The following is a 24359-nucleotide window of genomic DNA, read 5'->3' on the forward strand; positions in this document are numbered from 1 at the left end:
GGGGTATTTCCCCCAATCCTGGTACAACAGACATTTACTTATTACTTACTATGTGTAATTGCTACCTTTTATGTATCTATAAAATATATGTGACAGAAACGCATACAAAAAAAAAAAAAGATAATCCAGAGAAATAAATGTTAGCAACATCCCTGCAAAAAATAAAAATAAAAAATAAAATGATGCCACTCCTGTGGAAAACAGTATGGCAGTTCCTCCAAAGTGAAAAAATGGAATTTTTAAAAATTAAAACTTTAAAAAATGATCCAGAAATTCTGCTCCTGAGTATATACCCTAAAGAATTAAAAGCAGGATCTCAAAGAGATATCTATGCACTCATGTCTCACATGCATAGCAGCAGCATTCACAGTAGTCAAGACGTAGAAGCAACACAAATGTCCACCCCTGGATTCATGAATGGATAAAATGTGGTATATACACACAATAGAATTTTATTTGGCCTCAAAAAGGAAAGGAATTCTGACACATGGTACTGCATGAATGAACCTTGATGACATTATGCTAACTGAAACAAGCCAGGCACAAAAGGACAGATATTGTATGATTCACTTATATGGGGGTACCTACGGTGGTCAAAATTGTAGAGCTCATAGAAAGTAAAATGGCAGTTGCCAGGGCCTGGTGGGGAGAGGGAAAAGGGAGTTGTTGTTCAATGAGCATAGAGTTTCAGTTTTGCAAGATAAAAAGAGTTCTGGATATCTGCTGCGTAAAATGTGAAAATGTGAATGTGTTTACTACTGAACTGCACACTTAAAAATGATTAAGATGGTAAATTTTATGTTATATATACTTATCACAATTTTAAAAATGGACGGCTAGGCACGGTGGTTCACACCTGTAATCCCAGCAGTTTGGGAGGCCAAGATGTGCAGATCACCCAAGGTCAGGAGTTGGAGACCAGCCTGGCCAATATGGAGAAACCCTGCCTCTACTAAAAATACAAAAATTAGCTGGGTGTGGTGGCGCATGCCTGTAATCCCAGCTACTTGGGAAGCTGAAGCAGGAGAATCGCTTGAATCTCTGGAAGGTGGAGGTTGTAGTGAGCTGAGATCACACAGCTGCACTTCAGCCTGGGAGACAGAGCGAGACACTGTCTCAAAAAAAAAAAAAGAAAAGAAAAGAAAAGATATTCATGCCATGTGACACTCATAAAAGTGATTCATTATTTAGTTATAAAACAATGACATCTGAGATTGCTTTGAAAAAGAGAACTGCTCACATCAAGAGTCAGAGAGATCCCAGAGTTCACTTCTGATTTTGTCAGTAATCCAGAGTGTATGAAATGCAATTATTGTATCTTTTCAGGATTTGTTCAAATGCTATTACTGCTTTGTAAAATATCTGGGTATTTGGGGTGTGAATAGGATAATATTTATAAAACTAGAGTCTCTTTACCAAAAAAAAAGTTTAAACAGAGAAAAACAATGTTACCAGTAGTGTCATTATGCTACTTCTGTAAACATTATCATATTATTAAAAGGAAATCTGTCTATATAACTAGTCTGGGCTGGATATCTAAGCATGATAGGCCCTTTGTTACAGCAACTAATATTTAGTTTCCAGAAACTGGTGTTTGAAAGCCTACTTTGTACAACTGTTGAGGTCTATTATTACAAGGATTTATTTTTGGCACTGGATCCTGGAGCTTTGGTTAATAGCAGTCCATGGGGTAATTCTAGCCTAATTCTGCAAGTGTTCTTATGACGGTGAAAATACGTTACCCATGAATCATAATGACGCTCAGCAAAAGAGCTCAATATTTTATTGAGCCACAAGAGCATGGTAATTGCAGTTCCCATTTTCCATAATCATGCTTTGTGGGGAATGTTTTTATTTGGAGAAATGCAAATCATTTTTGGAAACAAATTCCGTGACAATATCCACATAATAAAAATGCATTCAATTCTGGAAGTTTAATTCCAGAAGCCTAGATTCAGATTCCCCAGAGAAATTTTTATCTTGCATTCTTGATGCTAAAAGAAATAATCCCAACAACAGCCAGTTTACAAGTGGAATTGTTTAGATGATCCTTCTAAATTAAAATTTGCCCATTTGAGAATGAAATGTCATTTCTTCCTGTTTCTCAGCCAACTTCCTTTTTCCATACCTTATCAGTTATTTTGCATGCTTAGTTTTTGTGCTATCTCAGTAGTGAAGAAGGAAGAACAAGGGAATCACATAGCAGAAACAAGGGTCCTTTGACAAAAAAAAAGAAGGCATAGATTATAAACTAGAAGCAAGAACTATGTCTTCAGCATACAGAGCTCATGGTGCTCAGCACTTTGTGGTCATTAGACAGCATTACTTAAAATTAAATGATTTTTAAAACCACTTTACCATGCAGAAAATTTAACTATTATTTTTGTTACTCAGGGCCTGTGGCTTTTTAAATTTTAGCAATTTTTTTAAAAGGGAATATTAATGAAAGTGAGACCATTTTAAATTAAGGCAATTAAGGAAAATGATAATGAAAACCTCTCTGTTGACTGTCTTTCTTACCTTACCATTTCCAAATTGTTGTTCATTTGTATAATCTATGTGAGATAGAGCTGATTCAATAGAATTGCCTTTATAACAACAGTATACTTCATTGAGATGATTATATGCAATTGATTATAAACTGTTTGTTATTTCTATGTCAATTATTTCCTTAAGCAGGCTTTCATTCACATAAGACTTATATCAAATACAGCCTTCTGTTAATTGTTAGAAGCATTACAAAACACATACAACAATATCAGAATAATTTATTTAATGCTACTATATTTTTAAAAAGTGAACCACAATCTCATTGAGATAGAGATTTCAATTTTTCACAGTTTCCTTAGATTGTGAAATAAGCACCATCTACATCTGGGCAAAGAAAGAGAAGTACAGATGAAGAGGAAATGTTTCCTATTCTTTCTTTGGAAGTCGTTTGTTTACATGAAAAAAGTTACTTTGCAATGAATCCGATTACATTCCATTTGTATATTTACATGTTTATCTCCTAGAAAACGAGCACTCCACAGTGTAGGAGAAAATCATTTCAAGTACATTGTGGGTCAAAAGTGTGCCCATATCAAAACAAATGATCATATAAAATAGTTCTAAATCAATCTTCATTTTTCAATATATCCTTACTCTATTTACAGAAGTTACTGATGGAAGTCATAATAAAATTTGCAAGCTAACTTTACATTTTTCCAAAAGATGAGATAATTTAAAGATGTGAAGACACAAAGGCATCTGCTGCTTCAGATGACTCAGAGATGGAACCATGAGGTCATTCCCCAGGGAGGGAGAAGGTGAGAATTCCTGTCATCAAAGAGACTGAGGTGGCCTGGCTTTGAGAGTCACATTGCTTTTTTTTCACCTACTTAGTTGAGACATTTGTCTTCAAAACTAAACCTTGTGGAGAGAGGGTAACAATTTCAGATCATCTCCACTGGTTAACATACCGAGAGCCGAGACTAGAAACAGGACCACAGCTGTATATAAAGTAGTTTCAGCAAGTCAGGAGAAAGGTGGGCTATTCTTTGAATCCAGGAACATTCATGGGTACTCTGGAGTCCAGAAGAGGGGAGCTGTGTTAGATGAGTAGAGGGAAAAGCTAAGTGCAGAAGGGCTCTTGCCCCACGTTTTGTGTGGCTTCCTGGAAGAAAACCTCTCAGCAATGTGCCCTGGCACAACCTAGGGTTGCCAAGGCCAGGCAGAGACAGGCTGAGTTACCTTTCTTGGGTGACTCTGTGTGGTGTGGAAGGGACGTAGAAGTGCCTGCATGCCCTTGGGGATTATTTGTTAGTCATTCTGGAGAAGCTGTTTCTGGGAAGCTTGCTAGGGTGGGTTACCAAGGCCAGGGCAAAAATAACCTGTGCCCAAGGCTACAGCGAGGACCATGCAAGTCAGGGGATGAATAGGCATCAGGACAGACCCCAGAGCTCTACTGTGTCCCTGTCACAGCAGGGGACAACATGATGCTTAGTCAGCCGGGAGGACCTCCTGGCAAGCAGACCATGATGATGTCTACATCTGAAGCCAGAGCCCCCAGCCTGAGGCAGCATCAGGAGACTCAAAGGGCAGTACGTGGGCCCTCAACACTCTCCAATACCCCATCCTCCACTTTCCCATCACCAGGACATGTGTCATCTCACGTGTCATCTTGGGGAAGAAAGGGAGATAAATTAAAAATCCAAAAGAGATAATTTCATCTTGGAAGAGACTATGTTACCTGCAAAACATTGTCTCTTTATATTGTTGGATAAGTTTGAATTGACCAGATTTGACTAAATGTAGTCTTCACCTCTTACCCAGAGAGAAGGATTTTGGAGGGATACTAGATCAATTGCAGGAAAGTAAAAAGGCTTTTCTTTGTACTAAGTGTAGGGCGCAAATTCCAACATTCCAGAATGACTAACAAATAATCCCCAAGGCCATTGCTGGTGGCTTATCGTCACCTGTTCCTCTCTTCCGATGGAGCTTCTTCCAACTATTTCCAAAATAGCCAGAGACCTGTGGGCCTGCCACTCCTCTGCACTGTGATCTCTCTCATTCAGCGGGCAGTCACCTCCAGAACTGACCAGTTTAACTGGAGGCTGGCTGAGGTGCCCAAGCAGGAGGTGCCTGCGCCCGCTGCGTTAGGAACTACCCGTTTAGATGTTGCACTGAGGGGAGAGGGTGTCCAGTAGCAACAGGGGTGGGTGAGCAGTTAGGGGCTCAGGACAGTGGCTATTTTCCTACCAGAGTGGGAAAATGTCAGTATTTTAACAATCGGCATAGCCAGACTGGTATGCACTAACTGAATCCAAGGAAATTCCTACCTTTTCTCTCCCACTTCCAGTCAGAGCCTCAGACTCTGGAAGCCTCTTACTCCCCTCATTCCACCTGCCAGAGTTCCTTCCTTAACACAGTCTCAGCGCCACCCTCATAGCAGGAGCTGGTGTGGGGAGTAAGGGGAGTAACAACCTCAAGTGAGGGTCTTGGGAACTTGTCCAGGGCTGAGTTAGGAGAAAATGTCGTTAATGAACCCCACTGATACCCTGATCACATTTTCCAGAGAAACAGAATATAAATGGGTGGCTCTATATTGGAATGGGTACTGCTGTTACACTGTTAGATTGATGTTTATGGGCAAGCACGAACCTAATTACTCTTTATGATGTTGCTTGTGTGAAAACAATACATTTATAAGTTTCTGTCAAGCAATATATAAGAAGTCTTTCAGATACAAGCTCTTCTAATTTGAGACTACCAGAGTGATTTTAAAAAAACTATATGCGGGCGGGGCGCGGTGGTCAAGCCTGTAATCCCAGCACTTTGGGAGGCTGAGACGGGCGGATCACGAGGTCAGGAGATCGAGACCATCCTGGCGAACATGGTGAAACCCCGTCTCTACTAAAAAATACAAAAAAGTAGCCGGGTGAGGTGGCGGACGCCTGCAGTCCCAGCCACTCAGGAGGCTGAGGCAGGAGAATGGCATAAACCCGGGAGGCGGAGCTTGCAGTGAGCTGAGATCCGGCCACTGCACTCCAGCCTGGGCGACAGAGCGTGACTCCGTCTCAAAAACAAACAAACAAAAAAAAAAACTGTATGCATTAGGGCCGGGCGCGGTGGCTCACGCCTGTAATCCCAGCACTTTGGGAGGCTGAGGTGGGCAGATCACGAGATCAGGAGATCAAGACCATCCTGGCTAACATGGTGAAACCCCATCTCTACTAAAAATACCAAAAAAAAAAAAAAAAAAAATTAGCCCGGCGTGGTGGCATGCTCCTGTAGTCCCAGCTACTTGGAGGCTGAGGCAGGAGAATGGCATGAACCCGGGAGGTGGAGCTAGCAGTGAGCTGAGATCGCGCCACTGCACTCCAGCCTGGGCGAGAGAGCAAGACTCTGTCTCAGAAAACAAACAAACACACAAACAAAAACTATATGCATTAATAATATAAATGCCAAGAAATTTATGAGAGACTTCAAAATGCTTATACAACACAAGAAAAACAGTTTAACGAAAATTAGGGAAAAAGGAAAATAATGTTAAGAAAAATAAGATGAAGCCATAGATAATTTATGGTTTTAAAATGCATGTCTAGGCTGGGCATAGTGGCTCATGCCTATAATCCCAGCATGTTGGGAGGCCAAGGTGGGTGGATTGCTAGAGTCCGGGAGTTCAAGACCAGCCTAGGCAACATGGCGAAAGCCTGTCTCTACAAAAAAATACAGAAAAAATATTAGCCAGGCGTGTGGTTGTGCACCAGTGGTCCCAGCTACTTGGAGGCTGAGGTGGGAGGATTGCTTGAGTATGGGGTAGTAGAGGCTACAGTGGGCCATGATTGTGCCACTGCACTCTAGCCTGGGTGACAGAGCAAGAACTTGTCTCAAAAATAAATAAATAAATAAAAATACAATAAAATGCATGCCTAAAGGCAGGTCCTGAGCTTCCTACTAACCAACACAAAGAATGCAACACACTAGTTACATGATTCCTGAGGTTTTATTTTGGCCTTATTTTTCAGAAAAACAACAACAATGACAACGACAAAACAATTGTCCCTAGTACTACCAGCTGAGAAAAATTTCTCCCGTGGATGCTCAACAGAGGACTCCGTGCAATACAGTTACCTAACATAATGGCTGAGGTTTAGTGAGAACTATTCAAACATTTTGTCTACCTTGTTGCCTTCCCTTTCCCAAGAAGGGCTCTTCTGAGATGAGGAAACTAAGGCTCAGAGAAGTTCAGTAACTTGGCCAGGCCATACAGCTAATGAGTGGTGGTGCTGAGGCTTATTGAATCTGTTGGTCATCTAAGTCCCTGCTGTTGACCACAGCTTTATCAACAATAACCCTGGAATAAATACAATCAGTTCTATGTGCTATTTTAATGAGTTCAACAGCCAATGATAAAAATGTGTGTCAACAAAGCAGGTTACCTTCAAACTGGAAGCCTAAAGCATTACTTGTAACACAACTTAAATTTCTTATATTCAATTCTCATTTTGTACTTCCCACTAGTAAATTACTAGGAATCAAAAAATATGGATGTTCTTTTTCAAGCCAAAAATGTTTCTCTAGCAAATATAACAGGTCACATTTTCAAAATTCTGTGTTTTCCCTCCCATATAGATCACAGCTCTCACACGGACAGTGAAGCTTTTCTCACTGCCTGTGAGAATTAAAGTACAGTTTTCCATTATAGAAGCTTCTTTTAAAATAGACTGCCATCTTTCATCAAATATTTCAGCTCTGTGGAAAATAACTTAGGTTTTTTCCTCCTTGCAAAAGAAATGTTTCCACTTGAAACCTGTTGGAAATATGGAATAGGCTATATTGTTCCATCAAAGAAAAGCTTATTACTTCTTGGCATAGTATTTTTCTTTTGTGTCAAGTTGAACGGTGGTATTAAGTGAATGCCCACAAAGCATCTTAAAGGCTAAGGAAGGATTACACTAAAGGCTAAGCCCTGAGACAGGTTTATGTACCTTGCAGGGCACTTTCCTTAGGCTTAACATCTTTTAGCCTATCTGTAGAGGATATCAGAGGGCAAAGTTTCTGTCATGAAATAGGACTAATCAACTTAGTTGAATTTGTATTTAAAGCAAGGTTAAACTGAATTAAGACTGTTTTTGAAAGAGTTGTCAGATGTACTTTTCAACCTGCAGCCAGCGGAGCTTCTGAAGTTGGAGGCCAGAAAGTCTTTGTATGGTTCTTCCATCTGTAATATCAAAGACAAGAAGTCTTCGTAGAGGATGTAAGTATATAACTCCACGCATTGATTAGTCTAATTGAGGCTAGTTACTCTGAGTAAAATGTACACATAAAATAAAAGGACATCTTTATCTTAAAAGAAATGCTTAGGTTTATGTGTACACTTTATTAGCTCTATTACTAACAATATGTGAGCTAATAAATTCCTACTTAACTGAAGATACTAACGAGTACAGATGATATACCACTCCTGCCAAATAAACACTGCCTGGTCTTAGTTTTTGGAGTTTTTTAAGTGAAAGTAAAATGAAGTGTATTTAAGATAAAGTCAGTTCAAAGTTGTATCTAAATTTACTGTTGTTTTATTATCTTCAAAGAGATTTAAGTACCTTCCTCTATGTGTTACTGCTGTATATTTACTATACATTATTATTTCAATGGTCCCCTATTGCTGCAGATATCTATATTCCAAAAATTGTCGTGATGTATGAACCATGAAATGTCAGAGTAGAAAATTTCAGAAAAACATTGAGGAACAATCAATGATAATCATGAAACAAAATCTATATTGATATTCCTTAATTCATTCTTTAAGACTACCTAAAATACCTACTATTCAGTTCTGTTATATGAGTATGGCTAGAATTTCACTGTAGTCTCTACAGATTTCTGTATAATGGACTTTGCTTCACAATCTTTTGAAGACAGCGAACATAATTTATACAAACTGTAGTTGCACATAAATTAGGTTGAGTCCAGTAGAAATTACATAATTTCGACTTATTTAATGATGACACAGGTTTACCTTTTTCGTTACGATATTTGTAATTGTGCCTAGAAGCTGACATTTCAAGAAGGCATGGATGGATCTAATGAAAATGAGCTTCCAGAGTAAAAAGAAATAAGAAGTGAGAGCAGCCAGCACATAACCCACTGTCTTCAGTGCTTTCCAGGGTATGTGCTGTGGTGAAATGCAGTTAGAAAAGTACTAAAGCTTATGCCTTTAGGAAAAGTGAAATACATTTTAGTGGCACTGCCAAATGCTTCAGTATGAACTGTCTTTCTAAAGTTCTCCTCTGTCCTTGGCAGAGATGGGTAGGGGAGCAAGATATGGAGAGACCCAGGAGAAGGCCTATTTGGGTTGTGCTCAGAGCAGAGTTGGAGGAGATGGGCTACAAAGACCTCTGCAAAACATAAGTAGAAGGAATTACTTTGGAGTTGTTGGGGTACTGCCTAAGAGAAGGCCAAGAAAACTCAGAAGAAGCCAGGCCTGAATTGTAAAAATTGCTCTCATTTTAATTTGAGAATTTACATGTGTTTGTCTTACATTTATTTATCCCAGAACTGTGGAAACATTTAATTCTACTGATCTATATTTCGCACACAAAAACTTACCAGATATAGCAGTTACTGAAAAGTTATTTCATTTTAGTGTATGTAACCAGAAAGCATGCATCATATATACCATAAATATTCTACATACAATTGCTCAAATCCAGGATTTTCTAAACTCAAATTGCACTGATTTTAATGAGTGATCACAGTATAGCCAATAACAGACAAATATAATAAAATTGGCACCTGGCTCCTGGGCACTGGGAAATCATTCTGTGAATATATGCTGATTTGGCAAGGGCTTTAGTTCATGAAGTTCATGTCTTACTACTACTGCCCTAATCAGTTGAGACAGAATTAGCACTAGGTAAATCGTCTATGTGCTGCCTGGAGGGGTTTGTTGAGGGTAAGAGTCTGAAGACAGAGATTAAGGAGTCCTCATCCTCCTAATGTGCTGGGCATCCAGGATTAGAGCTCTGGGTCAGAGAAATCCAGCCTGAATGCAGACCTAAGCACCACTGCACTCCCTCACTTTGGGATTACCAGACACGCTCTGCACTGAAAATTTATATTCCAGTCTGCACTTTTACTGGAGCATTTCATCTGCTACTGCAAAGTGACCTTAGTTTACAATTTTTCCACGTGTGTCTAAAATAGAAAGGGATGCCCTGAAAATATGAAAGTTCACATTTAAAGACTCATGCTTGATCATATGACTCAGTACCCTCAAAACAATGGTTTTAAGGCAACACAAATTTGGAGTTTCAAGTATCTACCTGACTGATGAAGTGAAAGATCAGATCAACCTTAGAACGTTGCCTTAAAAGTATTCTGATTTTATTTGCTACAAAATTATATTTTGGGCAGTGCAACTATTCTGTATGATACTATAATGGTGGATAAATGCCATTCTACATTTGTCAGAACCATAGAATGTCCAACATCAAGAGTGAATCCACACGTAAACGATGAATTTTGGATGGCAATGATGCATCAGTGTAGCTTAACTGATTGTAACAAATGTACACTCTAATGCAGGATGTTGATAGTGGGGAAGCTGTGCATGTGTATGTTGGAGGAGGATATGAAAACACTCTGTACTGTCCACTCTATTTTGCTGTGAACCTAAAACTTCTCTGAAAAATGAAAGTTAAAACTATGTAATTTGAGGTATGTGCATGATAACAGATGCAAAAGAAACTAGGCCATCCTTTTCTTTAAGGAAAATTCGGGCATCCATCGATATGATAGTGATAAGTAAATAAGTACTAGTTCGTAAGTACAAGGATTAAAAGAAACTAAGGAAGCCAAGTGGAGGCCAAAACTGTAACACACAGGATCTGCTGATGCCAATGACTCATCGTCTTGCCCAGGGACTTCCATGACATGTGGACATTTCTGCAGGCACTCGGAATAGCTTGTGTTTTAGATTAAAATTTGGTGGAGTGATTAAAAAACAATGAACCACCCCTGTGGCATTGTAAAAAGAAAGCAAGCCAGACCCAAGAACCACAGAATCAAGAACAGATATGGTAGCAAGGATAGCTTTGATGATACATTAGATAACACTGGTCCTTTCCCATTGGCCAAATAACACTGAGTTCTCCCACTTATTTCACATAACTGTGACTAATGGTAAAAAAAAAAAAAAAAAAAAAAAAAAAAAATCCTGCTGTTTTGTTGCAGACAATGGACCCTACAGGGCCTCATATAGATATGTCCAAGCCTGGCAAACCTGGTATTTCAGAAGAAAGGCATTTGTGCCAATTAACTAGTGGAATGACATTAGAAGGCTGCCACATTGCCTCAATAGCACTAGTCACTGTTGCTGCCCTACCTTACATCTTCTTGGCCTCCTTCTGAGTTCACCTGCAACCATGGAAGTCATTTCCCATCTGAAGCACCTGCATCTCCCTGTTTCTCAGTCTGAAGGTTTTGTCCTGTACCACAGGAGCTTGTTGTGTCTAGCTCAAGCATAACCCATATGCAAAGGAGAACTGTGCCCTCAACCAGTGGCCAACAGAAGTTGATGGGCCAACTCTTTGCCCTTCATGGGGACAATTCTGAGATGTGTACCGTAGGTTTCTTAGAGGGCTCCCAGCAGGGTTGAGCACCAGTTGCCCACAGTGAAAACCCACACATTAATTCACTCACCCTTTATTGACTTTTCCCTTCCTGGTCTTGCTTTTCTGCTCCCTCACACGGGCTTCCTGGGATTACCTCCCAAATGAACTACTGTACTTAAGTTATTGTCCTAGGGCCTCCTTTGGGGATTCCAAAGTAAGACAATCTCATCTCCTTTCGGTGATTCATCTCCACGGCTTTTCCCAAAGGTAACATGTATGAGGAAGAGAGGTGGTGAACCTCTAAGGAATTCTTCCTCCTCTCTTTCTTCCTTTTTCCTTCTCCTTCTTCCTAACTTGTCTCAGACATCACATAGGATACAAGCTGAGCCATGTATTTATGTAATTTTCTTTTTTTTTGAGACACAGTCTCCCTCTGTCGCCTAGGCTGGGGTGCAGTGATGCGATCTTGGCTCACCGCAACCTCTGCCTCCTGAGTTCAAGTAATTCCCCTGCCTCAGCCTCCCAAATAGCTGGGACTGCAGGCACCACCCCTGGCTAATTTTTGTATTTTTAGTAGAGACGGGGTTTTACCATGTTGGCCAGGCTGGTCTCGAACTCCTGATCTCAGATGATCCACCCACCTCGGCCTCCCAAAGTGCTAGGATTACAGGCGTAAGCCACTGCACCCAGCCTGAGCCCTATATATTCTTAAATAGCCTTACTGAGGAAAATTTGATATAAAAGAACTGCACATATTTAATGTGTACAATTTGATGAGTTTTGTCATATGCATAATCCATGAAGCCATCACTTAATCAAGGTAACAGACATAGCCAACACTTCCTAAAGTTTTCTTGTGTCCCTTTGTTTTTGTTTGTTTGATTTTGTGGTAAGAACACTCAACATGAAATTTACCCCCTTAACAAATTTTGACATGCACAATGGATGGACCTGAAGGACATTATGCTAAGTGAAAAAGCCAGTCACAGCAGGACAATACTGCATGATTCTTCTCTGAGGTGTCTAAAATAGTACAACTCATAGAAGCAGAAAATATTATAGTGGTTGCCAGAGGCTAGGGGGTGATGGAAATGAAGAATTGTTGTCCAATGGGTAAAGTTTCTTTTATGCTAGACAGGTAAGTTCTAGATAACTGCTGTACAAAATAGAGCCTATAGGCCAGGCGTGGTGGCTCACACCTCTAATCCTAGCGCTATGGGAGGCTGAGGTGGGTGGATCGCTTGAGGTCAGGAGTTTGAGACCAGCCTGGCCAACATGGTGAAACCCCGTTTCTACTAAAAATACAAAAATTTAGCCGAGTGTGGTGGTACGCACCTGTAATCTCAGCTACTGGGGAGGCTAAGGCAGGAGAATTGCTTGAACCCGGGAGGCAGAGGTTGCAGTGAGACAGGATCATGCGATTGCACTCCAGCCTGGGCAAAAGAGTGAGACTTTGTCTCAAAAAACAAAACAAAACACAAAATACAGCCTGTAACATCAAAAATTCTATCTCACTCAAACTTCTGCTAGAGACCATCAATTCATGACACAAATCAAAATTCAACAATTTTTCAAAATGCAACACCAAGAGATGTCCCCCGTTGTTCTGTTGTAAATGGTCTAGAGGGAAGAAGGTGGCTGTGCACCGAATCCCATGGGGAGTACCTAAGATTTCAAGTCGCGGGCCAGGGTCCTCGCCAGAGTTGTGAGCCCGGCCCACCTCTGACCCAGCCTGTGTTCTCTGCTGGCATCCTCCATGGCTTACAGGCACCTAGCAGAGATTTTTTATTCTAATCCTGATTGTGCCATGGTAACTAAACTCTCTGAGACCACTATCAGAGAGAAAAGTATACTGACCTCATAGAAATACAGTGAAAATAAATGGAGATAAAGAACTTTAATATGTATGTATGAATGGCAAAAGCCGATGTCAGGTGGTCCCTGGACTTGGATTTCCAATTTGATCAGTGGGGTTAGGTCTGAATAAGAAGCTAATAAAGTGATTGTATATTTAAATACCATTATATTTTTAGTATTTGAACCGTGTGAATGAATTAACCTCTATTTTAAAAATTAAATCAAACACACAATTAAATATACACACAAGGAAAGAAAGGTCACTACTTTGAAAAGCAAAACATTTTCTTCCTAATATCTTTTTCTTCAAACATAGTTGCAGGTATCTCAGATTTTTAAAAAATGATAAGAAAACCCAATTATTGGCCAGGTGCAGTGGCTCACTCCTGTAATCCCAGCACTTTGGGAGGCAAGCAAGACTCCGTCTCAAACAACAACAACAACAACAAACCTTTATTTATTTTTCATTTTTAATTTTCATAGGTTCATAGGTGTATATATTTATGGGGACACATGAGATATTTTAATATGGGAATACAGTACATAATAACCACATCAATGTAAATGGTGTATCCATCACCTCAAGTATTTATCATTTCTTTGTGTTACAAACAATCCAATTATACTTATTTTTATTTTATTTTTCTTTGTTTATTTATTTTTGAGATGGAGTCTTGCTCTGTCACTCAGGCTGGAGTGCAGTGATATGATCTCAGCTCACTGCAACCTCCATTTCCCAGATTCAAGCAATTCTCCTGCCTCCGCCTCCCGAGTAGCTGGGATTACAGGCGCCTGCCACCATGCCCAGCTAATTTTTGTATTTTTAGTAGAGACAGGGTCTCACCATGTTGGCCAGGCTGATCTTGAACTCCTGACCTCAAATGATCCACCCACCTCAGCCTCCCAAAATGCTGGGATTACAGGCATGAGCCACTGCACCCGGCCCTATAGTATTTTTGAATGTACAATACATTATTGTTTACTCTAGTCATCCTGTTGTGCTATCAAATGCTAGATCTTATTCATTCTATCTAACTATATTTTTGTACCCATTAACCATCCTCCCTTCCTCCTTCCATCCCACTACCTTTCCCAGGTAATCATTGTTCTACTGTCTGTCTCAGAGCTCCCAGATTTTTTAAAAAGTGGGAGTTGAGAATGAAGGAGAAGCTTAAATGACCTGTTTAACTAGTACTTGTTTTTGTATTTAAAATCATTCAAAGGATATTAAAGAAGAAATGTCAGGAAAAACGTCATCCCTTTAAAAGTAGTCCTTTTTTCTAATCACTAGTTTCTGAAGGTAAAGCATATAAATATTTGTATTTATGTAAATTTGGCTATAATTTGGTCACTCGTTCTAATTAAATACAGTCCCATGCACTCTGTATCCATTCTAATTAGATATATTTTTAGACATTAAAAATATTCTCCTCCCTCCTTTTCTAGTGTTAAATCTTATCAACTAAATAGGAATATTTTTCCAAAGATTGAACATTGGGAGAATTTATGCATTTGTACCTCTGGAAATGTAAGACTCAAAGTAAGTTTGTACCTCTGGAAAAGTAAGAATCAAAGTAAGAAAGGAAGTTGGGGCCAGGCACGGTGGCTCACACCTGTAATCCCAGCACTTTGGGAGGCTGAGGCGGGTGGATCACCTGCAGTCAGGAGTTCAAGACCAGCCTGGCCAACATAGTGAAACCCCATCTCTACTAAAAATACAAAATTATCTGGACATGGTGGCACATGCCTGTAATCCCAGCTGCTCCAGAGGCTGAGGAAGGAGAATCGCTTGAACCCCAGAGGCAGAGGTTGCAGTGAGACAAGATTGCACCATTGCACTCCAGCCTGGGCAAAAATTGAAACTCCATCTCAAAAAAAAAAGAAAGGACATTGGTATTTCTGGAATCTTGCAAGGCTGGTTTAATTTTATTATCGCTTGCAGTTTGGTATGGTATTACCTGTGAACCCTGCAACAAATTCCAAGGGCATACTGATAAAACACTGAGTTCTACAATTATATGTGGGGTTTTTGTGTAACGAAAAGCTTGGTGTAGCTAGTCTTCCCAAGTGTGAAAATACAAAAGGCTTTTATTGTGCTCAAGAATAATTCAAATAGTTCACAAAAAGTAGAGTTATTTGTTGAAGTGTCTGTCTGGTTCTTTTTAGAACTCCACCAGTGGCGAGAGATATTGATGACAAACTTGGTGATGGCTGTGAACCCTTTATTGACACCAACAGGGCAGCAGACGATCCCACTGATTCCCTCACCATTTGGGCCTCCAACTGTGGACAGGTATTTCTCTTCAATATCATAGTTTGATCAAAGAACCACCTGGACAATCATTACGTTTTGGAATGATGTTAAGTCCAGTGTTGTTTTATTGCCTAATGTTATTTGAGTGAACTGTGGTGCAGTAATTCAAGTCAGGTCTTGACCTGCTGGCCTCACCTTCAGGACATCTGCTGTCATTTCTCCTCTGAGGCCCGCTTGACCTACTCACTCAGCAAATAACTAATGAGCACTCACTATGTGACAGTCATTGTGCAAACACTGGAGTATTAGTCTTATAGGGCTGCCATAATAAAATGCTGCAGACGGCCGGGCACAGTGGCTCACGCCTGTAATCACAGCACTTTGGGAGGTCAAGGTGGGCAGATTAGATATCAGGAGTTCGAGACCAGCCTGACCAACGTGGAGAAACCCCATCTCTAGTAAAAATACAAAAAATTAGCCAGACATGGTTACACAGGCCTGTAATTCCAGCTACTCAGGAGGCTGAGGCAGGAGAATCGCTTGAACCCAGGAGGTGGAGGTTGTGGTGAGCTGATACCATGCCATTGCACTCCAGCCTGGGCAACAAAAGTAAAACTCCGTCTCAAATAAGTAAATACATAAATACATACATAAATAAAAATAATAAAATACTACAGACTGGATGGTCTAAACAACTGAAATTTATTTCTTGGTTCTGGAACTGGAAGTCCAAGATCAAGGTGCTGCAGGGTTGGTGTCTGGTGAGGTCTCTCTTTCTGGCTTACAGGCAGACACCTGCTCACTGTATCCTCACATAGCACTTCCTAGTGTGCATTTGCAGAAAGGGATCCCTGGTATCTCTTGTTCTTAAAAGGACACTAGTACTATCGGATTAGGGCCCCACCTTTATAGTATCATTTAATCAAAATTACCTCCTTGAAGGCCCTATTCCAAGTGCAGTCACATTAGTGGTTAAGGCTTCAACATGCTAATTTTTTGGAGGGGAGGGGAAACAAGTCCATAGTAACTGGGTACCCTGGATTTCCTGTGAAGAAACAATTCTTTCTTTTCAATAAAAAGTAAATTATAAGTATTTGGGTTGCAAACTCTGGAAATAACCTAACTTTCCCCCCCTCTTTTTTTTTTTTAAGAATATTTTGACATTCAGGAGAGAAAGCAGAACTCATCATTTATTCTTGTTTATGGAGTGTGAACAATAAAGTGGAACTTCTAGAGACCACTGAAGTTTAGAAAAATAAGTTGTCCACCCAGGTACTCAAACATTGATCCCAGATGGCAAACCCAACCAAAAGTATGTCCATTAAATGAGAAAAGAATTTGGGGTCAGAGTAGTCGTTGGTCATGAAAAATCAGAGAGCAGTGTTGACTTACTTAAATATTTTTTTCCAGACATCCCTAAAACTTTCCTTTCCTGCTTTCTCGTTTTGTTGTCAGCTGGGTCAATCCTGCATTAGTAGAGTACTTCCTGATCTTTCCACCATATTTCTCCATAAACTCATAAAGACTCCAGGACTTTTGTGTTTCATTTTCGGAAGAGATGATAGAATCCCATACGGCAATAGCAAAATCTCATTGTCTCAGCCATGGAAATTGTGTACTCCGACCTCATTTTACCTATTTTATTTTATATCTTTTTGTTCTCAGAGATGTATTGCCTTCCACTGTAGCTCCAACTGACCCAAGACAGTTTTGCGTTCCTTCCCAATTTGGATCCTCTGTTCTACCAAACACAAATATGCCAAATGTGTTGTCCAGTCGGATCTACCCAGGTATGAGCAACAGAAGTTTGGCTCTCATCTGTGGAGTCATTTTGAACTAGATGGATGCATTAAGTTTGCCATCATTTTACTGCTAAATTTTGGAGGCAGGACTGTGTGGTGGTTGTGTCTGTAGTCTCTGTCGTCACCACCGAGGTTCAGATCATGGTGCTACCACTGTGTGACCAAGTGTAAGCTGCTTAACTCCTCTAAGTGTCAATTTATTCATGAATAACATGAAGAACTGCAGTATTACTATTTGTCTTATCTTTTTTTTTTTTTTTTTTTTTGAGACGGAGTCTCGCTCTGTCGCCCAGGCTGGAGTGCAGTGGCCGGATCTCAGCTCACTGCAAGCTCCGCCTCCCGGGTTCACACCATTCTCCTGCCTCAGCCTCCTGAGTAGCTGGGACTACAGGCGCCTGCCACCTCGCCCGGCTAGTTTTTTGTATTTTTTTAGTAGAGACGGGGTTTCACCGTGTTCGCTAGGATGGTCTCGATCTCCTGACCTTGTGATCTGCCCGTCTCAGCCTCCCAAAGTGCTGGGATTACAGGCTTGAGCCACCATGCCCGGCCTCTATTTGTCTTATCTTACACATGAGGAACTGATAAAGTTATGAGGAGATTAGATCTGAGAATTAATGGGGCTTAAGGCAGTTTACATGGGCCTGACGGTCATAGTGAGAATTTGGCTCTTATTCTGAGTGAAAACGGAAGCCGTCAAGGGGTTTGAGCAAAAGAGCAACAGGGTCTGACTGAAATGTTACCAGAATAATTCTGGCTTCTGAGGTGGGGACAAACCTGATGGGATCAGAGTTCTGGAAATAAACTGATGGGAATTAGCAGGCTATTAGAATAGCTAAAAGATTATGACAGCTTGGTCATGGATGGTGGCAGTAGGAATAATAAGAAGTGGTTAAATTCTGTAATTATTTTGATTGTAGAAACAACAGGATTTTCTCACAGTGTGTATGTGGAAGGTGGAAGAAAGAGATACTAAGAATGACATCAAAAATTTTGGTGTGAGTAGTTGGAAAGATGGAGTTGCTACTCATTGAGTTGAGTACAAACATTGATCCCAGAGGGCAAACCCAACCAAAAGTATGTCCATTAAATGAGAAAAGAATTTGGGGTCAGAGTAGATCGTTGGTCATGAAAAAACAGCTGCACTGCAGGCCAGCGTGGTGGCTCATGCCTATAATCCTAGCACTTTGGGAGGCGAAGGCGGGCAGATCACGAGGTCAGAAGTTTGAGACCAGCCTGGTCAACATGGTGAAACCCCGTCTGCACTAAAAATACAAAAATTAGCCGGGTGTGGTGTCACATGCCTGTAATCCCAGCTACTTGGGAAAGAACAGAGTTCTTGCGGAGAGAGAGAGATCAGAGGCTCAGCCTGCTCATATTACATCTGAGATGTCTAATAGACACTCAAGTGGAGAGGTCAGGAAGGCAGCTGAAGTGCAGGGAGAACTTCTGAGGACAACTTGGGGATATAATTTTGGAAGTAATCAGCATATATGAGGCTAGATAAGATCACCTACGGAGAGAGTGTAGATATAAGAGTCAAAAGGAGCATCTCTGGACCCACTAACAGAGTCCAGAGATGAGGAAGAGCAAGCATGGGAGAAGTAAAACAAGCGAGGGGAACCAGTGAGGTAGCAAGAAACCCAGGAAAGCATGGTGGCCTGGAGGCCACAGGAAGGAAGTGTGGAATGTTTACATCAAGCTAATTACTATATGCCTTATCTCACATATTTATCACCTTTTTTTGTTGTTGTTGTTTGTTTAAGATGGAGTTTTGCTCTTGTTGCCCAGGCTGGAGTGCAATGGCACAATCTTGGCTCACTGCAACCTCCGCCTCCCCGGTTCAAGCGATTCTCCTGCCTCAGCCTCCCAAGTAGCTGGGATTACAGGCGTGCACCACCACGCCCAGCTAATTTTTATATTATTAGTAGAGACAGGGTTTCACCCTGTTGGCCATGCTGGTCGGGAACTCCTGACCTCAAGTGATCCACCTGCCCTGACCTCCCAAAGCCCTGGGATTACAGGTGTGAGTCACCAAGCCCGGCCATATTTAACACTTTTTGTGGTCAGAAGATTTACAATCATTTTATATTGGACTCTTTTAAGGAGAGAGTGAGCAACTGTGTCAAGTGTGCCATTTGCAGAGCAAGTAAGATGAAAACTGAGAATATATCATTATTTTAGTGCTATGTGGAGGTCATCAGAGATTTTGATAGAGCAATTTCAGTAGAGTCGTGTTGGTGAAAACATGACTTGTGAGGGCTCAGGAGAGACTAGGAGGTGAGAATTTCCTCACAATGTTGAAGCTCAAATTGGTGTATCTTCTCTCCCTGCAAAACTATATTCATAAGCTTATGCTTATCTCTGCTCCACAATTCCAGCACCTCTTAATAGATGGGAGCAATGTGAAGGGAAAGCCTGACACAAAAAGAAATAGGATTCATGCCTGGATCAGTGAAGAGACTGGCCTGCCTGGATTTGAGCTTGTTTCTACCACAGGTCACGAATCCATTTAACTGCAACGAGAGCAAGCATCCAGGCAAGGGCCAGATCTGGAACTGGGCCCACCCAGTGAATTGGTTCAAGGACCAAAGGAGACAGTCCAACAGCAGATCCTGGATGGAGGCCACCTGGCAGCAATCACCCAGTAATCTGTGGTCCATGATTACAGACAGCAGGCCAATAGTCTAGTAAAACAGCTGCACTGCAGGCCAAGCGTGGTGGCTCATGCCTATAATCCTAGCACTTTGGGAGGCGAAGGCGGGCAGATCACGAGGTCAGAAGTTTAAGACCAGCCTGGTCAACATGGTGAAACCCCGTCTGCACTAAAAATACAAAAATTAGCCGGGTGTGGTGTCACATGCCTGTAATCCCAGCTACTTGGGAGACTGAGTCAGGAGAATCACTTGTACCTGCGAGGGGGAGGTTGCAGTGAGCCAAGGCCATGCCATTGCACTCTAGCCTGGACTTAGGTCACGTCTCCCACCTCAAGGCTGAAGTGTAAGAGAAAACAAGATAAGGCCTCAGTCCTACAAAAACTGAGCTACTAAGTAAGTTAGCAAAATAGAAACTAAGACAGGGATCTATTTACAAAACAGGGATGTTAGGTAGCAGTAATTATGCAACTGAACTAACATTAAGTTTGATGTTGCCTATTTGGGAAAGAGAAAGTATAGGAGGAGGTTTCTTGAGGATAGACCTCAGAGGGTTCTAAAATCCAGGCGGTTAGTATTGTGCTGTCTAGACTGGACTTCTTGCACAGACTTTCTCTGTGTCCATGGGCAGTATGCCACGAATTGGTAGCTTCGTGCATGCCAGCTGTCTAAAAGAGAGTATCTCGAAGCCATTGAACTACAAAAAAACTAGAGCTTTATGGTTCGAAGGATTCCTGGTGATCACTTCATCTAACTCCTAGATTTTACAGATAACAAAGAACCTCATTTTTAAAAAAGATCTAGTATGATTTCTTTCAAGATAAATTATTAGTAGAAATTTAATGAGCTCTACTGGCTTGGTGGAAAGTGAGTATAAAAACTTGTTTCTGACTGGGTGCGGTGGCTCACACCTGTAATCCCAGCACTTTGGGAGGCCGAGATGGGCAGATCATGAGGTCAGGAGATCGAGACCAGCCTGGCCAACATGGTGAAACTCCGTTTCTACTAAAAATACAAAAATTAGCTGGGTGTGGTGGCACATGCCTGTAATCCCAGCTACTCGGGAGGCTGAGGCAGGAGAATCACTTGAACCTAGGAGGTGGAGGTTTTAGTGAGCTGAGATCGTACCACTGCACTTCAGCCTGGATAAAAGAGCAAGACTCTGTCTCAAAAAAAAAAAAGAAAAAAAAAGATTGTAAATCTTCTGACCACAAAAGATGATAAATAGTTGAGGTGAGGCATATGGTAATTAGCTTTAATTAATCATTCCACAATATATACATACATCAAAACATCACGTTGTACCCAAAAATTACATATACTTTTAAAAGACCAAAAAAGGCACAGATCACGAGATTCACAAATCACTTCATCTTTTTCCTATTAAAGTATGGCAGGAAAATACCACCAGTCATGAGACCAACAATTAAAGAACAAAAAATTATCTGGTATTTGTCGTGCTATCACCAATGTGACACTAAGATACCGAACAGCAATGATCTGATACCATTTCCAAAACTGTGTGCAATTGCGGGTTTGTTTGTTTTTTTCAGATACTGTTTTACATTGTTATATTTTATTTTATTATTTTCAAATGCATGTTTTTAATTTATTTGTGGGGTGGGATGGTGGTTTTCTTTTTTAAGGTTGGGGCATTTTACCACCTGAATCCATAAAGGCAGTGGCCAGAAGGAATGAAATGATTCAAAGGCATCATACTGCCAGGTAATTTGGCAATGTTGTTTTATTTATTCTTTATTCATTCATTTGCTCATTTATTCACTTGTTATATTCATATAACAAATGAATAGGTGAATATATATAACAAATAAATACACACACACAAATTACTTACATAAAGTATTTCAGGCAGATTACAAAAAGAAACATAGTCTGCTCTGCCTGAGGAATAACCATTATCTATTCCTTTACCTTCCTAATAAACTTGCTTTCACTTAAAAAAAAAAAAAAGAGAGAGAAAGAAACGAATACAAACATGCATGCAGGTTGGTTAAGGACAAAAGCAAGATTAGAAATCATGGCCGGGCACAGTGACTCAGGCCTGTAATCCCAGAACTTTGGGAGGCCAAGGTGGGTGGATCATGAGGTCAGGAGTTCAAGACCAGCCTGGCCAAGACGGTGAAACACCATCTCTACTAAAAATACAAAAAAATTAGCCAGGCGTGGTAGCAGGTGCCTGTAATCCCAGCTACTCAGGAGGCTGAGGCAGAGAATTGCTTGAACCTGGGAGGTGGAGGTAGCAGTAAACCGAGATTGCGCCACTACACTCTAGCCTGGGCAACAGAGCAAGACTCCGTCTCAAAAAAAAAAAAAAGAAAAAAGAAATCACACAGTGAAGCTAACAGTAGTATTAGTACACAGATTGCAATAGACTCTCAGTGTCCCATAATTAAAATGCCTACAACTCCTCTGAAATTCATATTGGCATTACTGTCTTAAATGACTTCAATCTTGCGCAAAGATAGGAGCCAAGTTTGCCAACCTGACTTCAGATTATGCCATCAGAGCTCAGACAACCCCAAGTCAGCCCAACAGTGGCCTTCAGCTGTAGTGCCCGGGAGAAAGAAAAGTGTAACAATGAATAGGGTATGGCCCCAGGGTAAGAGAAAGCAGAGAGTCAACTTTCTCATCGCTGAATCCAAAGGGGTTCAGTTGAGGACCAAAAAGCAGTGAAGTAAGCAAAACCACCGAGCCTTTCCCTCCCCTCTTCCTCAGCCACTTGCATTTATTTATTAATATTGAGACTTGCATTGTCTAATTGTCTTTCTTGAGTCTCTCTAAGATTATTTTGCAGGGGTTGAAAACCTCTTCCCAGTACATTAGGTTTTTTGAGGATTAATCTCTGGCAAGGAACTAGCTGTGCTGCATAAGCTCCATCCCTGCTAAATTTGCCTCATCTGATTAGAGGTAACACTCTAAAGACTGGCCTTTGGACTTCCATTGTGAGACTCAGACAAAGCTTCCGATCTTACCCAAAACTCTCCTTCCCAGTGGCCTTGTGGGGGATTCATGTTTCCATCAAACAAACTTCAGATGAACAGTGTGAGGACTGTTTTAGGGAAGGGAAGGGGTCCTTAAAATTACATTTATAATGGTGTTCTTGGGCTGTATAAATATATTGTTCTGTTTTTAGGACAGAAATGGAAATGTATGCTATTTACCAGCAAAGGAGAATGGAAAAAATTAATCCCAAGGGACTAGCAGGCCTAGGGATACCCTTCCTCTATGGCTCCGGTGTCCCAGCTGCCCCCGCTCCCTACCATGGCAGGAGCATGCTCCCTGCCGGTGACCTGCATTTTCACAGAAGCACCCTCAGGAACCTTCAGGGAAACCCCACGCTAGTGGCAACTGCACCACACTTTGAGGAGAGCTGGGGACAGAGATGTCGTCGACTCAAGAAAAGTACAGGGAATCAAAAAGCTCCAGACAGTGATGCTGAGAGTTCCAAAAGTCAAGCAGAGGAAAAAATCCTAGGTCAGACTCATGCAGTTCCCTATGAAGAGGATCATTATGCAAAAGACCCAGAAAGTGAGGCATCCAGCAACCAGAAGTCAAGTGAAGCGAATGAAACACCAATGACAGCTCTTGACAACACCTGTGGAGAGCCCGAGCCCACCCATAGGAAACCCTGGGGGTCTCACACGGTTATGCTGAAAGCAAAGACCTGGGACGATGGGAAAGAGGAGGCTTCAGAGCAGATCTTTGCAACCTGTGATGAAAAGAATGGGGTTTGCCCCCCAGTTCCTCGGCCGTCTCTGCTAGGTGGGTGTCCAGGGGCCAATGGCAGATCCTCATTAACTACAGGTTGCCAAGTCCATAGGTTACTACATAATAATGTGTAACCATCCTGCCTCTTTTTATCTTTCTTTTTCTTAACCCTGCTTGGAATTACCTTTTCTTAGCATCATTTTATTCCATCAGTGCTAATAAGCCATATCAATGAAACTAGCCTCTGTTTATATTTTGCTATATAGAGAATTTTCAACAAAGGCTGGGAAGGTAAATATCTTGGGAAACATAATAAAATTTTAATTTAAGATTTTAATGTAATTTAGTGTTCATTTCTTCAGCACAAAGCAGAGAGGCTTCTTGCTTCAAAGTGTGAATTCTACCTCCCCGGTATTTAAGTATAGGGAAAAAACAGGCAATTAAGCAGAAATATTACCTTTCAGTGTCCAATACTGTTGATACTTTCAAATTTAAAAACACTAACGCACTTCATGCCAGAAACACACACTGAATAGTTTTCTAGAACTCTTTTAGATAAAAAGTATTTGAAGACACAGGGATTGTGAAGGGTATGTAATACAGCCACCACACCAACTGCTTCCCTACAAAGTGTTAATTTTCCATTTTGATGAAAATGTAGCTAAATTCTTGTCTCATCTTGAGACCATGATAATCACCTATCACAAGAACATAGTAACATTAATCTGGAGAATAGAATCCATGGGGCATTTCTGTTGGAATCTGAGAGAAGCTGGTGCAAACCCGGAACTATTTGAAGTATTGCTTACAATAAATGCTATCAGTAAAGATCTTTTCAGAGAAAGAAAAGAAAGAAGGCAGCTGAAGCTTTTAGAAAACATCTCCTAGTAACTCTTAATATCTTGTAAGGAGTTTGCAAATTGAGACCACTCTGGGGTGATAGAACGCAAGGAAATTAATGTAACTA

The 24359-nt window shown here is 40.9% G+C and overlaps 1 protein-coding gene across 3 annotated transcripts in view; it reads left to right on the top strand.

Annotated features, from left to right (window-relative positions):
- The window catches only part of SAMD7 (sterile alpha motif domain containing 7), a 59634-nt gene that overhangs the window by 23891 nt on the left and 11384 nt on the right, over positions 1–24359 (top strand). The window contains exons 1-7 of one of the 3 annotated variants that reach the window (XM_033211669.1): positions 2947–3308; positions 7653–7741; positions 8537–8652; positions 15123–15249; positions 16876–17000; positions 21310–21388; positions 22818–23446. In XM_033211669.1, coding sequence (XP_033067560.1) covers positions 15149–15249; positions 16876–17000; positions 21310–21388; positions 22818–23446 — 934 coding nt within the window. In that variant the 5' untranslated portion in view covers positions 2947–3308; positions 7653–7741; positions 8537–8652; positions 15123–15148. Of the gene's footprint in view, positions 1–2946; positions 3309–6378; positions 7742–8536; positions 8653–15122; positions 15250–16875; positions 17001–21309; positions 21389–22817; positions 23447–24359 lie in introns of those variants that run through there. The other 2 variants (XM_033211670.1, XM_033211671.1) reach the window with 2 other exon arrangements.

This window comes from Trachypithecus francoisi, unplaced genomic scaffold (genome assembly GCF_009764315.1).
Source record: "Trachypithecus francoisi isolate TF-2019V2 unplaced genomic scaffold, Tfra_2.0 Lachesis_group0, whole genome shotgun sequence".
Classification (NCBI taxonomy): domain Eukaryota; kingdom Metazoa; phylum Chordata; class Mammalia; order Primates; family Cercopithecidae; genus Trachypithecus; species Trachypithecus francoisi.